The sequence below is a fragment of the Zeus faber genome, assembly GCF_960531495.2.
Source record: "Zeus faber genome assembly, chromosome: 8".
Lineage (NCBI taxonomy): Eukaryota > Metazoa > Chordata > Actinopteri > Zeiformes > Zeidae > Zeus > Zeus faber.
The window spans coordinates 24,428,391-24,447,450 of NC_137195.1; the positions used below are offsets into that span (position 1 = coordinate 24,428,391).

The window sequence follows — 19,060 nt, forward strand, 5'->3', positions numbered from 1 at the left end:
AAAAAATACATACAATTCACTTATGTAAAAAGAGATTTGGCGGTAGTGGATATGGTGACATCCAACGTTAACGTTAATAAAGTCATTAGTTTATGTGACTTATTTACTTCGTTTTAAGCACAATTCCAATAAAAAAAAAACTTGACTGTCACATTTGGCGGGCAGGCTTTAGACTGCTATCTGTCTTCTTCTTCAGGCATCCATGAGGATATCTAGAGTATCTCTGTTGACGTAACTGCATCAAGTCAAAAGTCCATCTCGTTCTTTCAAACTCCACTTACCCAAGGAGCTTCGCGCTAGTTTCTTTATGTTGACAGGGTCAGAATATCTGGGTGGGGGGGTGGGCTCGTGTTCCCTTTTCATAGTTTAGAGCTGGACAAACATTCTCTCTCTCTCTCTCTCTCTCTCTCTCGCTCTCTCTCTCTCTCACCCACCACCATCCAGGGGTACAGTAATCTGTTGTGCCCCCTAACCCCATAAACACACACACACACACACACACACACACACACACACACACACACACACACACACACACACACACACACACACACACACACACACACACACACACACACACATTACACTCCTCTTGCTTCATTCTGTGTGTGCTGGCAGACACTTCAGAAAGAAAATAATCCTGCAGATAAACTATATGTTAGCTAGAGAGACTCCTAAAGAGCTGCAGTCACTGGTCGTGGAAATTCAACACCTCACCGAACTCCATCTAGTGCTTGTTTAGACGAGCATCGCTGAGACGCAGCCAACGGGTCGACACACGTCACCGCAGATTTGTCAGGACTGATTGATTGCTCCGAATGTGCTCAGATTTGAGTATTTTCTCTACTACAAATGAAAAAATTAAATTAAATCAGAAGTTGTTTTCTACAGCCGGCTTGCAGAGGCAGCGTAACATTCGGCACGGCCCTGCGCACGCTTAGCCAAAGTACATCAATGTGCGTCCAAAGTATACTACACGTCGCAGACGCTTTTTGGAAACTAAACAACGGTCATGGTATGTTATTTTATGGTTTTCCTGCACTGAATGCGATATGTAGGGCTTGTGCGCGTCAAACAAAATCAAGAAAATCTTGGCAGATGCACCTGAGAGAAAAAAATCATTGGTTCTCAGTATAAATCCTTATAAATACATGAAGTGTAGGTTGTATGGAGTCAGAATATACATTGAGTCAGAGTTTAATGCATTACCAGAAATTATGATCATAGCTTATTTGAGGATGGCCGTAAATTGCCATTAATACTACATTTGATCATCAAAATATGAAAGTACTACTTCATGCTCTCTCCCAAATCATGGCAGTAAGGGTCGGTGTGTTATGTGTGTTTTGAATCCGACAAGGTTGGAGAGTAATAGAGCTCAACAGTGACTTTTTGAACAGCCTTGTTTCAGGAAGTGAATTTACCATTCACTCACTCGATTGACGTTTCAAAAAAATCCTGATACAAAGAGTCTTAAGCCTGGAACCAAGCCAACAAACTTTGAGATGAATCTTGACCATAAAACATTTGATTCGGAGCAAAAATTAATTGGAAAACAAAGAAAAAAGGCAAAGGTACAAGACATAATTATTTTAAGACTGAAGAAACTACTCATTCCGTAAACCATTGCACACGATACCTTTCAAACGACCTTCCAATCTAACGATAGTTTAGCGCGCTTCGTCTTGAATTTGACCTTTGTCATTATTATAGTAGGGCTGTACCTGACTCAGAATTTTGTCAGTTGAATCAGAGTCGGCTGATCGATGCACATTTTCTACGGGGCCGGCTCTTCCTATAGGGAGGATAGGTGGGGGGGACGTAGAGAGCGAGCAATCGGGGTGCATTTTGCGCATCTGTACGGATGATACGCGCGTTAGCAATGCACGTTTTAGATGTTTCGATGTTAGATGTTGATGTCTGTTTATGGCACAAAATAAACACAAAACACTTTCTACGTGACGACGTAGACGATCACCCCCCCCCTCAATGCGCAATGCGCAGAAAATAATCTTAACAAGTCTATGAGTCGTGGCCCGTTCCTCCGTGCCCCCTCCCCACACTGTTTTCAGTTGTTATATTGGGAGGAATGGGGCGCACGGAAAAATTAAAATGAAAATATTTATGATTCCCCTTATTTATAAATCCTCATTAAAAATGTTATCCGTGTGCATTTTGTGAGCTTCTGTTTAATCCTGTTACTGTTATGCACACTGACTGAAAAAAAACAAACACTGCCAACTTGAAGATTCTCAGTCGACTGACTCCGACTGCTGACTCGATTCATCAACTTTCAGTGGGCAGCCCCATATTGAAATTGAAACTGAAATTTGCGGACAACACCACCCTCATTGGGCTCATCTCTGGTGGGGATGAGTCCACCTACAGGTGGGCGCTTGACCATCTGGTGACTTGGTGCAGCCAGAACAACCTGGAGCTCAACACTGTGAAGACAGTGGAGATGGTTGTGGAGATGGTTGTGGACTTCAGGAAGAACGCAGCCCCACTCACCCCCATCACCCTGTGTGACTCCCCAGTTAACTCTGTGGGAGTCCTGCCGCTTCCTGGGAACCATCATCTCCCAGGACCTCAAGTGGGAGCTGAACATCAGCTCCATGGTCAAGAAAGCCCAGCAGAGGACGTACTTCCTGCCGCAGCTGAGGAAGTTCAACCTGCCAGAAACGATGACGGTGTACTTCTACACCTCCATCATTGAGTCCATTCTCACCTCCTCCATCCCCATCTGGTAAGCTGCTGCAACCACCAAGGACAAGGGCAGACTGCAGCGTGTCATTCGTTCTGCTGAGAAGGTGATTGGCTGCAATCTGCCATCTCTCCAGGACCTGTACGCCTCCAGGACCCTGAGGCGTGCAGGTAAGATTTTGGCTGACCCGTCCCACCCCGGACACAAAATACACTTCCCTCTGGCAGGAGGCTGCGGTCCAACAAGGCCAAAACCTCTCACCACAAGAACAGTTTCTTGTGGTGAGGCCTCCGCACCCCATTACACCTTAAACTGATGGGTATGTCAATGCGTTACATTAACGCACATTCCTCATTCTTCTGTACTTTTATCCGTGAACATTGCAACATTGCACATACACATATTGAACATTGCACAAACTGTTACACTTTAGACTGAACATTTGCACATTCCTGCACAAACTGTACAGCTTTATAAAAAATAAAAAAACAGCCTTATTTTACATATTCTTATATATTTTACTTATATATTACTTATTGTTTTACATTTGTTTCATTTATGCACCGAACACCAAGACAAATTACTTGTTCGTGTAAACTTACTTGGCAATAAAGACTATCCTGATTCTGATTCTGATATTTTAGTGTTTATATTGTTAATAATAGTAATCAGTAATAACTGTAATAATTTGTAATAGTAAACATAACATAAACGAGATCAGTGGTAGAAGTAACCCACTAGCCGACAGTGACGTTCGGTCAACATTTCGGTGGTAACAGCGAGCTCCACCAATCAGAGGATCACTGTTACCCTTTAGGAAAGTGGGCAGTGTAATAAATCTCCATGACATCGCGGATAAAACACGTTTTTCTTAAAACAAGGCTGATACCACACAGACTTGTGGCATCTACAGGAGCGTACACCATCGTTTCTCAATCTCATACTATAGCTCGTGGTAAGTCCACCGTACCTTGGATGGTTACGACATTATGACTAATAATGAAAGCCCTCGATCCAGGATATGAATGGGGTTTTCAGCTCTCTGGCAGAGGGTACTCACAGTCTGTCCTGGCCGAGGCCCCCTCCCCGGACCGCCTGGGACGGTCGTAGACGTAGCCCCAGCACACATCAGCGCCACACAGGATGGACAGGACCCCCACGACCTGAAAGGAAGCCTGGATACGTCAAACGTTCGACCACGTGATCCAGCAACGGTCAGATGGTACATAGTCAATACTTGATTCTGAATGGATCCAGAGTGACTACAGAAACAGTTCAACATATTATACAGTCACAGAACCTAAACAACCAATCCTTTGCTAATAATTTAGTCACTATATATCGTTGAACTGAAGGTTGAGCAACCGTTTCGGTTCAAAGAATCCCTCTTGCTGTGTTAACTTCAGAATCACACCTAGCTGTAATCCGCCCTTTTCTTTTTTGTCAGCCATTTATAACCTTGCTAACCATAAAACGTTCAGATTCACACCTCATGCTGTCTCACACCACTCAACCAACTCATTCCCTCAACATTCGATGACAAGATACAAACTTAAATGTGTAATCTCGAGCCTTAAGTGAAATCAGAACATTGTTTATTTTTTTTTAACCACACAATTAATGTAGTCTTCTGACTAAAGTCAAGACTAACGGAAAATAACGACTAAACAGAAAGACACTGGCTAACTTTTGTATCGGAAAAGGTCAAAACTGTGTCCCCCATAATAATAATAATAATATAAACTACTTATGTCTATGAGCAACCTATCAAAGTATTACTAGCAGGGAATAGCAAGGAGAGCTTGGACTGTTCCCAAACTTTTCCCATTTTTTTCCACAAAAGTGATAAAAAAAAACAACCCCAAAACCCAAAACATTTATATTTATTTACATAATGACTATAGGGAAAGAATCAAAGTAGCATATGCAGGTAATAGAAAGGGGAGCTATAATAACCCTTTCCCCGGGACAGGAAGGATGCGGCGGAGTGTTGGAAGGGAGCAGGACCCCCCGTAGCCGCATTACGATCACTGGAACAAACCCTTCGAAAGTCGCCCCTCGAACGACGGACCAACACACGACTGTGTTCCAAACGATTCCCAGCCGTTACACCCGTTCCCTTTATCCCTTTCAAAAATAAACACACAACCAGATAAACGTACCAGATTCCCCAGCAACATGCTCCACGGTCTCGGCGAGTGTGGTCCCGTGCCGCGGGTGGAGTGATGCTGGACCTCGGAGGCACGCCGTGAGACCACCAGGGAAGGTGGGCGCCGGAGCCTGACTGGTCCTTCCCGGCCGGGAGGCGGGGCCTCGGCCTGCCCCGGAATTCCGCCGCTTGGTGGTGGGAGCGATTTGGGGAGACGCTGTACAAATTAAAGTGGCAATCCGTCAGATCACTTTTCTTTTGATAAATCCCGTAGTTGACGTTTTATTTAGCAGGCACTTTGAAAAAAACAAAAACAAAACGGCTACTTGCGGTATAGCTCTGCTTTATGCTGTTTCTATTGCAGGGTTCCGCCAAACGATGAGTCCAGCGAGAACACACTGATCGGTCGCATGCAAGAAGCGAAAGACAGCCATGGTGACCTCGATGAAGCATTGTAGCCAGTTGTGGTCAGTAAACTGTCGATTACGGATGAACACTCCCAAGAAAGAGCAGCCCCCCCGGGATAACAACATATACCCACCACCACCGCCTCAAGTGACCCAAGAGAGAACGAAGACAAATCGGTCGATCGGAAGAGAGCAAAATTTGGAGGCGAAAGTGCGCTACACACCCAGAAGGATTCTGGGACTCGCTCGACTCGACAGCCTTATTTCTACGCTCATCCCGAGGCCAGGGTGCCACCGTGCCCGGCCGAGTCGCGCCGACTAGCCCGCTTGTGCTCGGTTGCGGTTTGTGCTTCCATCAAATGATTACGACTCTACTTTCACGGAAACAGAACGGGAGAGGGAGCGAGAGGGAGGAAGGGGCAGAGGTCAAACAGTCCACTGGAAGTTATTATAGACTTGGCAGTGGGGGAAGCGTTAGAGAGAGGAAGAGGTGTGTTGGCAGGCTGGCGATCAAAGGATTGGAGGTCAACCCAGGATACTGAACCCAAAGCCTGCTTTCCAACACAGGGCCGGCGCACGCACACACACACACACACACACACACACACACACACACACACACACACACACACACACACACACACACACACACACACACACACACACACACACACACACACACACACACACAGTGGTCGGGTTCTGCAACAGAGGCTGAAACACATTTAGCTAATTTCCTGTTGAAATCCCTGCTAGATCTCTTGATAAATGGACTTGACACCTAGGGCTACAGACAAAAAAAACATCCTAAAGTTTGACATTGTGTTTTCTTTTTACCCAACCCTAAAACATTTCTTATGCGATTGAACTTTACCTAAGAATTGTTAACAGATTGTTCTTCATTTACAAGGACATTTGACTGGTATGTTTGCAGTCACAGCACATCTTTGCAAAACAAATTTAAAAACAGGTGAACAGGGTATAATTACTATTCCAAACATCCAAAAGCTTTTTTATACTGTATATATATATATATATAAATAAAATAAGAATTACAACTATTTGAGTAATGATAATACCAGGTGGTCAATAATGTCAATGCATAAACACAATAACAAATACTTATAGCTCACTTTATTTATTCAAACATGTATCGGGATGAATGGTACAAAAGGTTGATAAAAAAACATACACGTAGTAAAATAAGGTACTTCTGACTAAAGGCTAAAACATTCCACCATAACCTCCTTTTTTTCCCCCCACACATATCTTTCAAGTCATAGACAAAGGAAAACTGCAAATTCAAAGGGGTTCTCAAAAGACCATGTGAGATTCTTTGTCAACAATGAGACATCATTTCCCAAACCCAGCTTTGAAAATGACTAAAAAAGCACAAGAGCGTTAAGCGTTCCATCTAAATCCAGGCTTAAATGCGTCTGATGGAATGAGCGCGCGCGTGTGTGCATGCATGCGTGCACACACACACACACACACACACACACACACACACACACACACACACAGACAGTATATATATATATATATATATATATATATATATATATATATATATATATATATATATATATATATATATATATATATATATAAAAATTCCACAATAAATTCAAACGTGGTTTTAATTAGCAACTGTGAATCAAGGGACGTGACAAAACAGAATGGTCGAACGGCAGGCCATCGAAGTTCCTCCTGGCCGACCACTCTGTGAATAATAATGGGATGGAGTTGCGGGGGGAGAGGTGTGTGTGTGTGTGTGTGTTTACCTGCTGCAGACAGCCTAGAAAGGGTTGTCCAAAGCATAGAAACTCATTCATACGGTAAGTGTGTGTGTGTGTGTAAGACATGGAGACATGGTGGACGCTTCTGGAAGTTCACTTAAACGGTATAAAAGCGATCTAGTCAGAGGGGGTCAAAGCACATTATTAGAGCTGCGGTACAAAATCAGACAAGACAAGATGTTGCTGCTGCCTGCTAGGACTGCTCTAGTTTACTCCAAATATCTGGCCTGAACATACCCCTGAACATAATTTAAGTCTCCTATTAAGAAAACCTAAAAAAAAAATATATATAGGATTAAACAAATTAAAGCAGTTATTTCAAGTTGATCCAGTGACTCCAAGCCAATGATTCTCTTTCAGTGTATGAAGTTCCAGCCTGGTCTGCACTGCCGGAATGTTGCATTCACGTTTGTTTGTTTATTCATTTTTTTAGCCAAATAATACGTATTCAGATGTCTAGCCTCAAAACCAAGTCTGAAGGTAGTGGAAATCATTCATAATTTTTTTTTTTTTTCTTTAAATGGGAATTCAAATATTGTACAAACGTCAGTGACTGCGTGTGTGTGTGTGCAGCGATGTATCATCTTTTTTTGTCCCGAGGGCGCTTTTTCCCCCTTTCGCGTTTGTTTTCAGCGTTTGTAGTACATTTTTGACATTTTCTTTCTTTCGCCAGGTCAGCCTGGCGAGGGGGAGGGGGGTTTCCCTAAAAGGAGGTGGCAGTTTAGGGTGAAATGGAAGGTACCGGACGCCCTAGTCGGAGAGGGAGGGCGAGCGCAGGGACCTGCCGCTGCCGGCCGGGCTGTTGCTGTAGGCGCGGGAGTTGTCCCGGTCCCGGTCCTTGTCCTTATCCTTGCCCTCGTGCTTGTGCTTGTGTTTGTGCTTGTGCTTGTGCTTCTTCTTCTTCTTCTTGTGCTCGTGGTGGTGGTGGTGGTGGTGGTGGCCGTGCTCGCCGCCGTGCTTGGAGGATGAGGACGTCTCCTTGGAGAAGGACGGCACCGGAGTGGCCGGCATAGAGAGCATAGACTGCTCCACTGACGGTGGCTCTTTGCCTGAAAGGAGGAAAGAAAAACAGATATTTCCATTTGTGCGTCTGAGCTGGTTCAAGTCTGACCATCATGCAGAGGCAATAGTGTGTGTGTTTGTGCGTGTGTGTGTGTGTGGTCTAACCCGGGGTGGAGGGTCTCTCGAGCAGATTGAGGTGGTGGTGGATGAAGGCTTGGCTGTCGTGGACGGTCTCCATATCGATGTCTTCCTCCTCCATGGTGTTGAACTGCACGGCAGAGCGCATGAAACCAAACACAAGTCTATATTAATGCTGTTAACGTCAGTGCTATATTTCTATATGTAGGCAAATATGGTGGCTGGGGCCTTTCTGTTCTCCCCGTGTTCGGGTGGGTTTTCTCCGGCCCACCTTAAAGACATGCATGTTAGGGTTTAGACACTTCTGGCAATGCCCCTGAGCAAGGCATTGGCTCAAGGAGTTCTGGAGTTCTTGGAGATCTGCTCCGAGATACTTATAAAGAGGGGATTCGTTATGGTGTTAAGTGGAGTGCAGATCAGAGTAATATATCCATCTAGACATGTTTCAGTGGTATTGTAATGAAATGCAGATAGTCATATTGGCATACAGTTTAGATGAATGCTGATGACGAGATATTACCACAAGTTGCTCACAGTATGAGGCCTGAAAAATACGAGAGATTTAGTTTGTTATACCATAGCAGTACTTTAATGTTAGTCTCATACATTTCCTCAATAGACCTCAACTAGATTATTCACCACAGGGTTTGGATATCTCGAAAAAAAAACAAAAAAAAAACCTCCCTACGTTTTAGAGAGAGCGCTCACCCGGATCTTGTAGCGTCTGCCTCCGTCCTCGTCCTGCGGTTGCAGCACTTGCCCTGGCTCTGGGGGGGAGCCGAGGGGGGTCTCCACCTTCCTCTTCAGGCCTTGAGGGGGCTGACCCACGCCGCACACACCCAACGAGATGGGGTCTGGCTCCTCGTCCAACTGGTGGGGTGGGGGGTGGGGGGATTAGAACATGAGAATTCAAGTATTTTGGAATTTTATCACCACCCCATCTTGACAACAAATTCGTTTGAAAGCGTTTGAAAAAAAATCATTGTTTGTCTAATGATGAAAATGCTTTTCACGGTTCACAAGGGACAGAGGAGCGTGATCTTCAAATAGTCAAGCGTGCAAATATGTGTCAAAAGTTGAAGAAATGGCAATACAATAATAAAATAATTGCAACACAAATATCGTTCTAATATCAAATGGAAGGTCCCTGATAATTCCAAATTGCGGCAAGGTGAGTTCTACACCTTTTAGCATTTACAACATATGATACATTTTGCTTCAATAGTATTGGTCACTCATTTAGGGAAATCACCAAATTGAGCGGGAGAAAGTAAGGGTGAAGGGACTATTTTGAATAAAGGAATGAGTTTATGTAAACAAGTTTGGCAAGCACAGTGGTTAAAATCAGAAGGGGTCTAGTGGAAGCCAGCTCAATTCCAGTTAAGGCTCCTACAACCCCTGGAGGATTATAGGAGCCTATGCCTTTGCAGTAAAACGGTTATGGACTCTTCATTTGTGCACCCCAGTGTATTATTATTATTTTTATTATTCAGACAACCATGATACATGATTCAGTCTCAAATCTGACTTCACTTGAACTGAAGGTCAACAACCCTCTTACCCACTGGTTCACTCCACATCCGCGACCTTCGCTTACTGTCGAGTAGTTCATGCCGATGCCATGGATGCCGATGCTGGCTGGGGTGTCGATGGCTGCGCCGGTTGCCAGTTCGGGCTTGATGGTGGGGTTGAGCACGGCCTTCTTCTCCTTCAGGTTGAGCACCAGGCCCAGCTCCGGCAGGGGCAGGCAGGACGGGCGCGTAAGGCCGAACAGGGTGTAGTAGAGGTTGACGGCGTCGCATCGCAACCGCCAGTCGTGCGACGTCCCTGGCAATAAGAGGATGACGTGGGAAAAGAGTGAAAGATACAGTATGAGGCACGGAGAGGAAGGAGGCACGGTAAAGATCAATGGTAAAACTAAACCTGATGATACTGCAGCCACCAATCACATCAGGTGCATAGAAGCGAAAGATGAGAGGAGGGTTCAGAAAGGCGGGGGTAACACAAATGCTGTTTAGGTGAAAAACTGCCACAGACTTTTTATTAACCCGTGGCTCAAGGAGGCGTTCATTTTCTTCAACCGCATTTGTATTTAACGGTCCCTGGAGAGAAAACATGAGCTCTACCAACACTGTATGAACACAGGCTCCTTCAGTCCTAGTGAGCCGAAATCCTGGACATATCATTATAAGCCATTTGAGCACGGGTAGTTTGATAGTGGCCATAAATTGAAGTCCAACCACCGCTGTTGTCCGAAAAAAACCCAAGGTCTGTGGGCCTCCACTGGGGGTGGGCGGTTGGTGGGTTTGGAACAGGACACACGGTTTTGGAGAGAAGCGGTGAGTGTGAGCGTAATGCCCTAATCTCGCAGTGAACACCGCGGGGCCACCCCCACTCCAGCAGCCTCCCTGGGTGTTTTTGCGCGCGTGTGTTTGACACATGAGAGGGGCGGGCGGGCGCGAGGGGATGGGGGTTGCGGCTTTAGGGAAACAAAATGAAACAACCGGGACATTATTGTACCATAGTATTGAGGTTACAGCTCTTGGGTCACTGTGTATTTGGATTGGCAGCCTCGGCCAGCAGAGTCAGGCCAGCTACCCATCAGCCACCCACACTGATTAACTTACAAACAAAACTCGGGTTGCCACAACTCAGGGTGATCAAATATTTTCACTCATTCCTGATGCCTGCGAGTCTGCAAACAGGAGATAATATTCGCCATAACTCGGGAATAATAGACTTTCAGAATGTGGAGCTATGCCCATCCTTTGCATTCAAGCGGTTTTGTGTATTTGGGTTGGCAGACTTGGAGGGCGCAGACCAGCAAGCAAGCTGACAGACACACAGGGCCCCCTGGCCCAGAAAAACCCAATGAAACCCGAGCATACAATGGGAGAAGACCGACCTAGGTATATGAAAAAGTAACGGCACCAAGAACACAAGACCAATTCGACAAGGAAGAGAGCAATAAAGAAAAATACTACTGTAGATTTGTATAACCCCAAAGGTTGGGCCACCCAAGGGCCATGCTTATAAATGATGTCTGCACACTAAGACATATGCCTCTCTTTCTACAAATTTTAATATTTACGGAATTATGGGGGGGGGGGGAACGTCCCTCTGAGGAATGGCAACTTTGATAGCAAGATGGTTAGTGTGAGCATTTTAAAGACTAACTGTAAGATGTTCCCATGTTTTGTTTTTACAGTGCCTGGGAATCGTGTTAAATTTCCAAGAGGTTGTGTGGACATTAACCCTGCACAGACGAGGGAAGGTTTAATATGTCCATACGTAACGTTTTAGTAACGTAGTAACGTGTACACAGTTTGAAGCCCCTGGTCTGGGCATTACTAATCTGAAGATCATGGTTATCGTTCTGTTAATAGTTGTCATTCTACTTTAAGGAGAAGAAAATTTAGTCAGGAAATCAGCTGCAACATCCATGACAACTACACCGCCTCTCCAAAACAGGTATTTGGAAAAAACCCCAAAACACACTACAACATACCCTTAGATTTGTCTTCCTGGTCCACAATCTGGAAAAAGTGGGGCCACGTCATGGGGCTTATGGAGTGTTGTGACAGGTTTTTTTGGGGGGAAGCCAATAGTCCCAGTTTCCTGGAATCTGTTAGGCTCAATCACGCTGCCCAGAGAAGGCTCGACAGCTCTGTGTAACCACAAATGCAGAGCCCGGTTTTCTGTCAGCGTGATTGCATTGCAACAACACAGGTGGCGGCACGCACCAGATTCTAAGCAAACAAGTCAGAGAAGCCCAGGAGGATCCCAAATACATTTGCATTCCTCAAGAAATAAACGAGGCAGATGGTGAGGGCTACGGGGAGAAAATAGTGAAGGGCCTGAAGCCCAGCGCTGGTATGGAACTAGCGCAGACAGAACAGGCCTGTTTTTCAAATGATTTGTGCATGTTGATCAAGATATGGTGAGGCTGTCCTCTGATGAGGGGGTCGGTGGTGACATAAATGTATTAAAAATAAAAAGCTTGTCATTCCATAGGCCTTCCAAAAGGACAGAGGGAATTAGATTGCAGATCAACACTATCTTGGATGCAAAGGTATACAAATCGTATAGCTTTATCTTTGTACGTATATACACTGTATATGGTCCACATACATACAGTCTAGTCCAGTTTTTGGACAGAAAGACATGTTAGGAACAAGAAACTAGCAAAATGCCATGGTGTTTTGAGTTCACACTGTATGCGGTGGTGTGTGCCATTAGCAGACTATTAGGTCATTCAGACCTAGTGCCTGCACATAGTCCAAATATCACATCGTTGATTGTCTCAAGGTCTTGAATCTTTTCCGATTCATTTCCTTTCGGGTTGTGAATACACTTTGTATTCTTGTATTTAAATCGACACGAACAAGATGTTAATGTATTTGTCGTTTGGTCATCACAAAGCATTATAGAAAAAAAGATCCCACGTTTTCCAGGCGTCCACTCAAATTTTCAAGCACATTTCTAATCCGGAAAACAAAACATTACAGTTCAGAGCCAATTTGTGTGTTGTTGAAGACTTGGGACAAACCCTGTGTAACGTCATTTCTGAAGCAAAGGTTAAAAAAGACTTACTTGTACCCATCTACTTTTACAGTGAAAAGAGGTAATATAGTTCAAAACACAAAGAAGGGGAGCAAATACAAGGCTGTAACAACAACCATGACCAAGAATAATATTCCTTTAGTAAAAGAGGTTTTATTACCACTTAATATTACGACTGCACTTAAGACTGCGAGTTTCCTGAGAAGAAATACTTATTTTCAGTGTCAATTTTCAGTCGTCAACCCCAACTACTGGTGGGGTCTGTAAGAGTGTCAACTAACAAGAGTATCAGTTTATATTTTAAAAGCCAGGATATAAAAACGAAACAACCAACTATTGAGCGCCAGAGCAGAATTGTATTTATTTATTTTGTTTATTTTAAGAAAGATGGCTATTGAGGATTTGCTGCATTTAGAGTCAAATTTTCAGTCAAACTGTGTTCCCAAAATGACATCAGACAGCTGCGTGGTACAAGACGTTCTACTCTTTCACCTCATAGAAAGTGATGAATGGCAGCTGGTCCATATATGAATCTAATTGAATCCTTGTGTTTTTTTGTGTGCGTGTGAGCCTGTGTGTTTTTTGGGTTTACCTTTCTTACCCGTGTGGGTTTAACAGTGCCTGGAGGTAATGGGAGAGGGTTTGCATGTTCTTTGGTATAGGTTTGCGTGTATTACACAGCTCTATTGTGTCTGACGATGCAAAATGTAGATGGAACAGGACACGGACATTGGGAATCATTTAATAAGTGAATTCATTGTCTGAAGCCGTTCTGATAAACGTTCCTTACCGTGAGCGCTCGTGCAGCTGGCGTGGGTATTGGAAATTGTGGGTGTTGAGAGTGTTTATTTTGGGTCTCAGACTTTTACATAAATCGTCCGGTGGTTGAGTAACAGAGAATGAGAGCACTCCTATTGCGTACGTGTGCCCACAGATATTCCCCGCTTGTAGATATAAAGAAAAAACTACAAATTTAATATGCCTGCTTGAACAACGACAAATTGTATTTATAAATTTACCTTGTTAAGACGAGAGTCCTTATATGTCATAGATTCAACCCGTTTACTGCTGTTTTCAACCTAATTCTGAGCGTTTCCCCCGTCTCCCCAGTCCCCATTTAAAGCCAAGAACAACTACTTTGTAAAAGTTCAACAAACAAATGCAGGACCCAACATGAATAAAATGAAATCATAGAGGAAATGTATATTTATTGGTGTAGACTTTATGTGGTTCCCCTCCCCTCAATGTGACTATATTTCTGTTTTGCTGTAACTTTGATGAATGTTTGTAGATTTTTTAAATGGTATGCTTTTATTATTCTGTGCTTTTATATAATGTCTTATGTCCCTCTATGCCTTATTTGAAGCACTTTCAATTACCCTCATGTATGAAATGTGCTGTACAAATAAACTTACATTGCCTTAATGAGACTATTGCCTGCCTGTTTAAATTAAATCAAAAATAATAAACTTAAACCACAAATTTCAGCAGAGCATCAGCAATTTTACATTGAAACCCAAAAGTGGTGGAAAAAAAATCTCCCATAGTCGAGGGAAAAACGATTAGAATCATAATATAACACATATGACCATAAAACACATGCGAGGTGGTAGTTTCCGGGAAAATTCTACTATTGCCAAATATTTATTGTGTGTGTGTGTGTGTGTGCGTGTGCATGTGTGTGTGTGTGCGTGTGCGTGTGCGTGTTTGTGTGTGCGCGTGTGTGGTGATTTGGGTGTATAATTGAAAGTATTTATTTTATCTTTATTATTTCTTGTTCTTTGGTATGCAAATTATCTTTCCTAATTTGATGTGTATCGAAGCTAAATGTTTTAGTTATATAAGACGTAAAAAATAAATTGGGTACATACACGGATCAGCCACAACATTAAAACCACTGACAGGTGGACATTGCTCATCTTGTTCCAATGGCACCAGTCAAGGGGTGGGAAATATTAGGCAGCAAGTGAACAGTCAGTTCTTGAAGTTTATGTGTTGGAAGCAGGAAAAATGGGCAAGCGTAAGGATCTCAGTGACTCTGACAAAGGCCAAATTATGATGGATAGATGACTGGGCCAGAGCATCTCCAAAACAGAAGGTCTTAAAGGGTGTTCCCAGTATGCAGTGGTTAGTACCTACCAAAAGTGGTCCAAGGAAGGACAACCGGTGAACGGGTGACAGGGTCATAGGCAACCATGAACTCATTAATAGGTGTGGGGAGCGAAGGCTAACCCATCTGGTCCAATCCCCCAGAGAGGCTACTGTAGCACAAATTGCTGAAAAAGTTGATGCTGCTATGATAGAAAGGTCATGGGCAACCATGAGCTCATTAATGCGCGTGGAGAGCGAAGGCTAGCCTGTCTGGTCCAATCCCACAGAAGAGCTACTGTAGCACAAATTGCTGAAAAAGTTAATGTTGCTATGATAGAAAGGTGTCAGAACACACAGTGCATCACAGGTTGACAATTGCATATGCTCTGAAAAGCCCAATAAACAAAACTGTGAAATAAATAAAATACAATGTCTCACCCGAGTTCATCAGCTTCCACAGCTGGTCGACCAGGGCTTCGTTGCAAAGAGCCGAATCTGTTGCCTTGGTGAAAGGCGGGTTCTTAGCCAGCATTCCCAGGATCTTGTGTCTGATTGGGCAAAAAAAAAAAAAAAATTTGGAATAAAAGGTACATTCTCTTAACAGTTCAAAGACAATCAGCTTACAGCGACTTCAAGTATGGCGTCAGAATCATACAGAAAGACTAAAGGAATACAATATGAAGTGGGAGAGTGAAGAAAAAAACTGTCCGAGAAGCAAGTGCGAGTGGTGGACGAAGGAGTCCGGTGAAATGCAGGAGCTAGAATGACGGGGTTTACAGACAATCTCGGCGCTGGAACGTTGATGCAAAAAAATAAATAAATAAATAAATAAAAACATTTATAATATACAATTAAAACTAGGCGAAGCAAAACCCACAGTAAGACAGATATATAACAAGATCGGTGCTAGTCTTAGTCCAGATTATCAATTTTCTCTATTGTCAAGATCGAACTTAACCCTGGAGGCACGTGTCCATTAATCTAAAAATTAACCTGCTTCTGACCAGGTTTAATTTAAGAATGACCTCACTTAGACCTTTATTAGCGCTAACCTTCCTTCTGGAAATCAGGTTTTTATTTATTTATTTAACCTGTGCTGTCAACATGCTGGGCATACAACCCATAATTAAATTATTAAATATCAAGAACTGCTGCAATAACTCTGTCCTGAGGACGACCTGTGGAAGAACAGTTTATTGTTATACAGAGCCATCACCAACCCCCCTATTTGGAGAACTATTTTACCATGTTTGGGTCTGTAAACAACTGATCACTACTTCAAGAGGAGGAGATTCACCACGGGTGAGACAATTAAACATAGAACCAAACATTTACACGGAAAACATAAACATCGGAGGACAACATGTATTGAAAAAAAATAGTTAATCAGGTCCAGGAAAAGTGGAAGAACAATTAGCCATGTGGCCTCTTCCTGTCATAGATATGGCAGTAAATGAGGGAGGAAAGGAGAGGAATGCAACCAGGAGGGTGCTGGGGTAAGTTCAAAGCAGGTGTTGGTGGTGTGTGTGTGTGTGTCTGTGTGTGATGGGATCGCCTGGTGTGTGGGTTTGTGTGTGTGAGCTGTCCACAGGTGAGTGTATGGGACTTATCCCAATTGGTTCTAGCGTATAAGGCCAGTATTATGTCGTGGCGCGTCCAAGCATCAGGGCCCTGAAGCCGACACCCGGCCGTGAGGAGCATAACCCAGTTCCAGAGAGCGCCAGGAGACGCCACACCGCTGAGGCGCACACATACAACCCATCCCCAAGTGCAGGCACAAGACACAGCCGCAGGCGCAGAACCCGGGCCACGGGCGCCAGGCACGGACCCCAAGCCGGGAGCCAGGCCCCGCGTCGACAGACCGGCACCCCACCCGAACCACTTGCCCCGCAGGCGAGTGGGGGGGAACCCCATGCCCACCCACGCCCCGCACAAGGGCGAGGCCCGCCCCACCGCAGCCAACCAGACGCCCCACCCGACCTGCGAGCCTGAGCGCCCATCCACGTAGCAGAGTGTGCTCAGCGCAAGGCACCCAGATGTCAGCCCCCCCCCCCCCCCCCAGCATGTCGGGGCAGGAGCATGACGGACAAGATGGCGGCCGCCTGCCACATCCCCACCCACATAACTCGCACCCCACCCATCCGGCAAGCCCGTGGCCTATTGTGTGGTGTATGTACTGAGTATGAGTTTTGACACTGGGAGATATAGGCGAAGCGCAACCAGATCAACGCAGGGGTGCAGCAGGCTTGGGAGCGGCCACATAGATCCGACCACGCAAGCTGGAGGCACCCAACCTACAGCGATCAGCCATGGGCGCAGAGGCCTGCCATGCACCCCCACCATCCGGGCAGCTCCGCGCCCCCATCAGGCCCCTGGTCAGCCCCCGGCCGCCGAGCATGCGGACCACAGAACAGAGGGCAGCAGACGGTGCCCCGACCCCCAGCCCACCCCCCAGCGATGAGCACCCCGCGCACCGAGAGCGCCAGAGGACAGGTACCGGTGAGGCCTGCGCTGAGCACACCCGGCCAGGCTCAGGCCCCCAGGTCACAGGACCAGAAGAAACGCCAAACAAGCCCCGGCACGACGGGCCACCCACCAGGAGGCAGAAGGACACGCAAGACCACGGGGCCAAGACCCAAACCTGCAACCTCCGCTCCCAACCCGAGCACCAAACCTGCAACCACGCCTCAAACCAACACACGGACGCCAGCTGAAGGCACTCCCCAGGAGCACCTGATTTAGTCTAAGATTAGGAATAATCTGTGACTGTGAAACGACCCGAGTGTTTCTCGATGGTTTGCATATGACCATCAAGTCTGTGTGTTGTGTGTGATACAGACCTGACGTAGTGAACCGGGTCATTCTGCACCATGTCCAGTAGCCACTGGAGTTCGGTTGAACACCTTTCAACTGGTAAAAAAAAAAAAAGCACAGAACATCAACACACACACAAAAATATAGTGAAATCCCTATACACACATACACAGTGGATCCAGGTGAGTGGTACCTCTGGTATAGTCCACCACAGCCTCCAGCGCGGCGATGCGAACGTCGACAAAGTGTCCGTACTCAGTGTAGGACTTAAAGAGCGATGGGTCACTGGGGATGTGGCCATTCTTCTGAAGCTCTCGAATGGCTTTCAGGCAACTGGGGCAAGGCATAGAGCGGGGAAAACAAAGTCACCCTTCTGATTGAATGAAAGGAGTCCAACAAAACAACACGGTCTTGTACGCAATATAGTTTACACATCGATAGATGGGAGTTTCAGGGTCATCAAAGGGCATTAAAACTGTATTCCCTCTTTCAGGTATTTTGGCAACTAACTGCTAGGTTTCAGGATTATTGTAAACGAATACTGTACTGATACAGGATACCAATCCCTTCCTTTTGCTAAATTATATAACCTTAGGTTGTGTGTTTGGGCTCACTTGATGCCTGAAATAATAATTGACATGTAATTGGTCTCTATTACAACCGCCATGCTTTTTTTGTACCAAAAAAAAAGCTAAAATTAATCAGTTCAGTAGCATTCATATATATTTTTTTTGTTAATGTACAACGATACCCAATTTTCAGCCTGCTATCACTCTGATATCTACTTCAGGGAATTTAGCAAAAACACCTCACACACACACACACACACACACACACACACACACACACACACACACACACACACACACACACACACACACACACACACACACACACACACACACACACACACACACACACACACACACCTGATTGTGATGGTGTTCCGGAAGCTGGGCAGCAGCTTCTCCATGTTGAGGAACCGCGTGATCTCCTCCAGGATGAGGCGGACGTCTGCGTTCAGGTTGTCCACAGTCCGCACCTCGTTGCTGATGCTGATGGCCGGCGTCAGCGAGTTGGTCAGCGCCTCAATCAGATCGGCACGGTAATAGTTATCCGAGAACTAGAGAGAGAGAGAGAGAGAGAGAGAGAGAGAGAGAGAGAGAGAGAGAGAGAGAGAGAGAGAGAGAGAGAGAGAGAGAGGATATGGCAGTACTGGTTAGGGTTTGTTTCGAGGCAGAGTTGAACACATGTGTCATGCCAAGTACCTTGTTCTTCCTGTTGTCGTTGTACTTGATGAGGTCCAGGATGAAGTTGAGAACATCTTTGGGACACAGGTTTTGGACGTCTCTCAGCAGTGCCATAGCGACCGGCATCGTCTGGAGTGGAACAC

At 45.1% G+C, this 19,060-nt stretch overlaps 2 protein-coding genes across 2 annotated transcripts in view; both read right to left on the minus strand.

Moving 5' to 3' along the window:
• enpp2 (ectonucleotide pyrophosphatase/phosphodiesterase 2) overlaps nucleotides 1-4,886 on the minus strand; it is a 31,072-nt gene extending 26,186 nt beyond the window's left edge. Inside the window, exons 1-2 of the mRNA XM_080005419.1 lie at nucleotides 4,867-4,886; nucleotides 3,765-3,867 (exon numbers count right to left, since the gene is read on the minus strand). Coding sequence (XP_079861545.1) covers nucleotides 3,765-3,867; nucleotides 4,867-4,884 — 121 coding nt within the window. The 5' untranslated portion in view covers nucleotides 4,885-4,886. The remainder of the gene's footprint in view (nucleotides 1-3,764; nucleotides 3,868-4,866) is intronic.
• Nucleotides 4,887-6,838: 1,952 nt separating this feature from the next.
• taf2 (TAF2 RNA polymerase II, TATA box binding protein (TBP)-associated factor) overlaps nucleotides 6,839-19,060 on the minus strand; it is a 37,984-nt gene continuing 25,762 nt past the window's right edge. Inside the window, exons 19-27 of the mRNA XM_080005418.1 lie at nucleotides 18,936-19,046; nucleotides 18,597-18,790; nucleotides 17,861-18,000; nucleotides 17,694-17,763; nucleotides 15,292-15,401; nucleotides 9,761-10,026; nucleotides 8,908-9,069; nucleotides 8,227-8,329; nucleotides 6,839-8,108 (exon numbers count right to left, since the gene is read on the minus strand). Coding sequence (XP_079861544.1) covers nucleotides 7,810-8,108; nucleotides 8,227-8,329; nucleotides 8,908-9,069; nucleotides 9,761-10,026; nucleotides 15,292-15,401; nucleotides 17,694-17,763; nucleotides 17,861-18,000; nucleotides 18,597-18,790; nucleotides 18,936-19,046 — 1,455 coding nt within the window. The 3' untranslated portion in view covers nucleotides 6,839-7,809. The remainder of the gene's footprint in view (nucleotides 8,109-8,226; nucleotides 8,330-8,907; nucleotides 9,070-9,760; nucleotides 10,027-15,291; nucleotides 15,402-17,693; nucleotides 17,764-17,860; nucleotides 18,001-18,596; nucleotides 18,791-18,935; nucleotides 19,047-19,060) is intronic.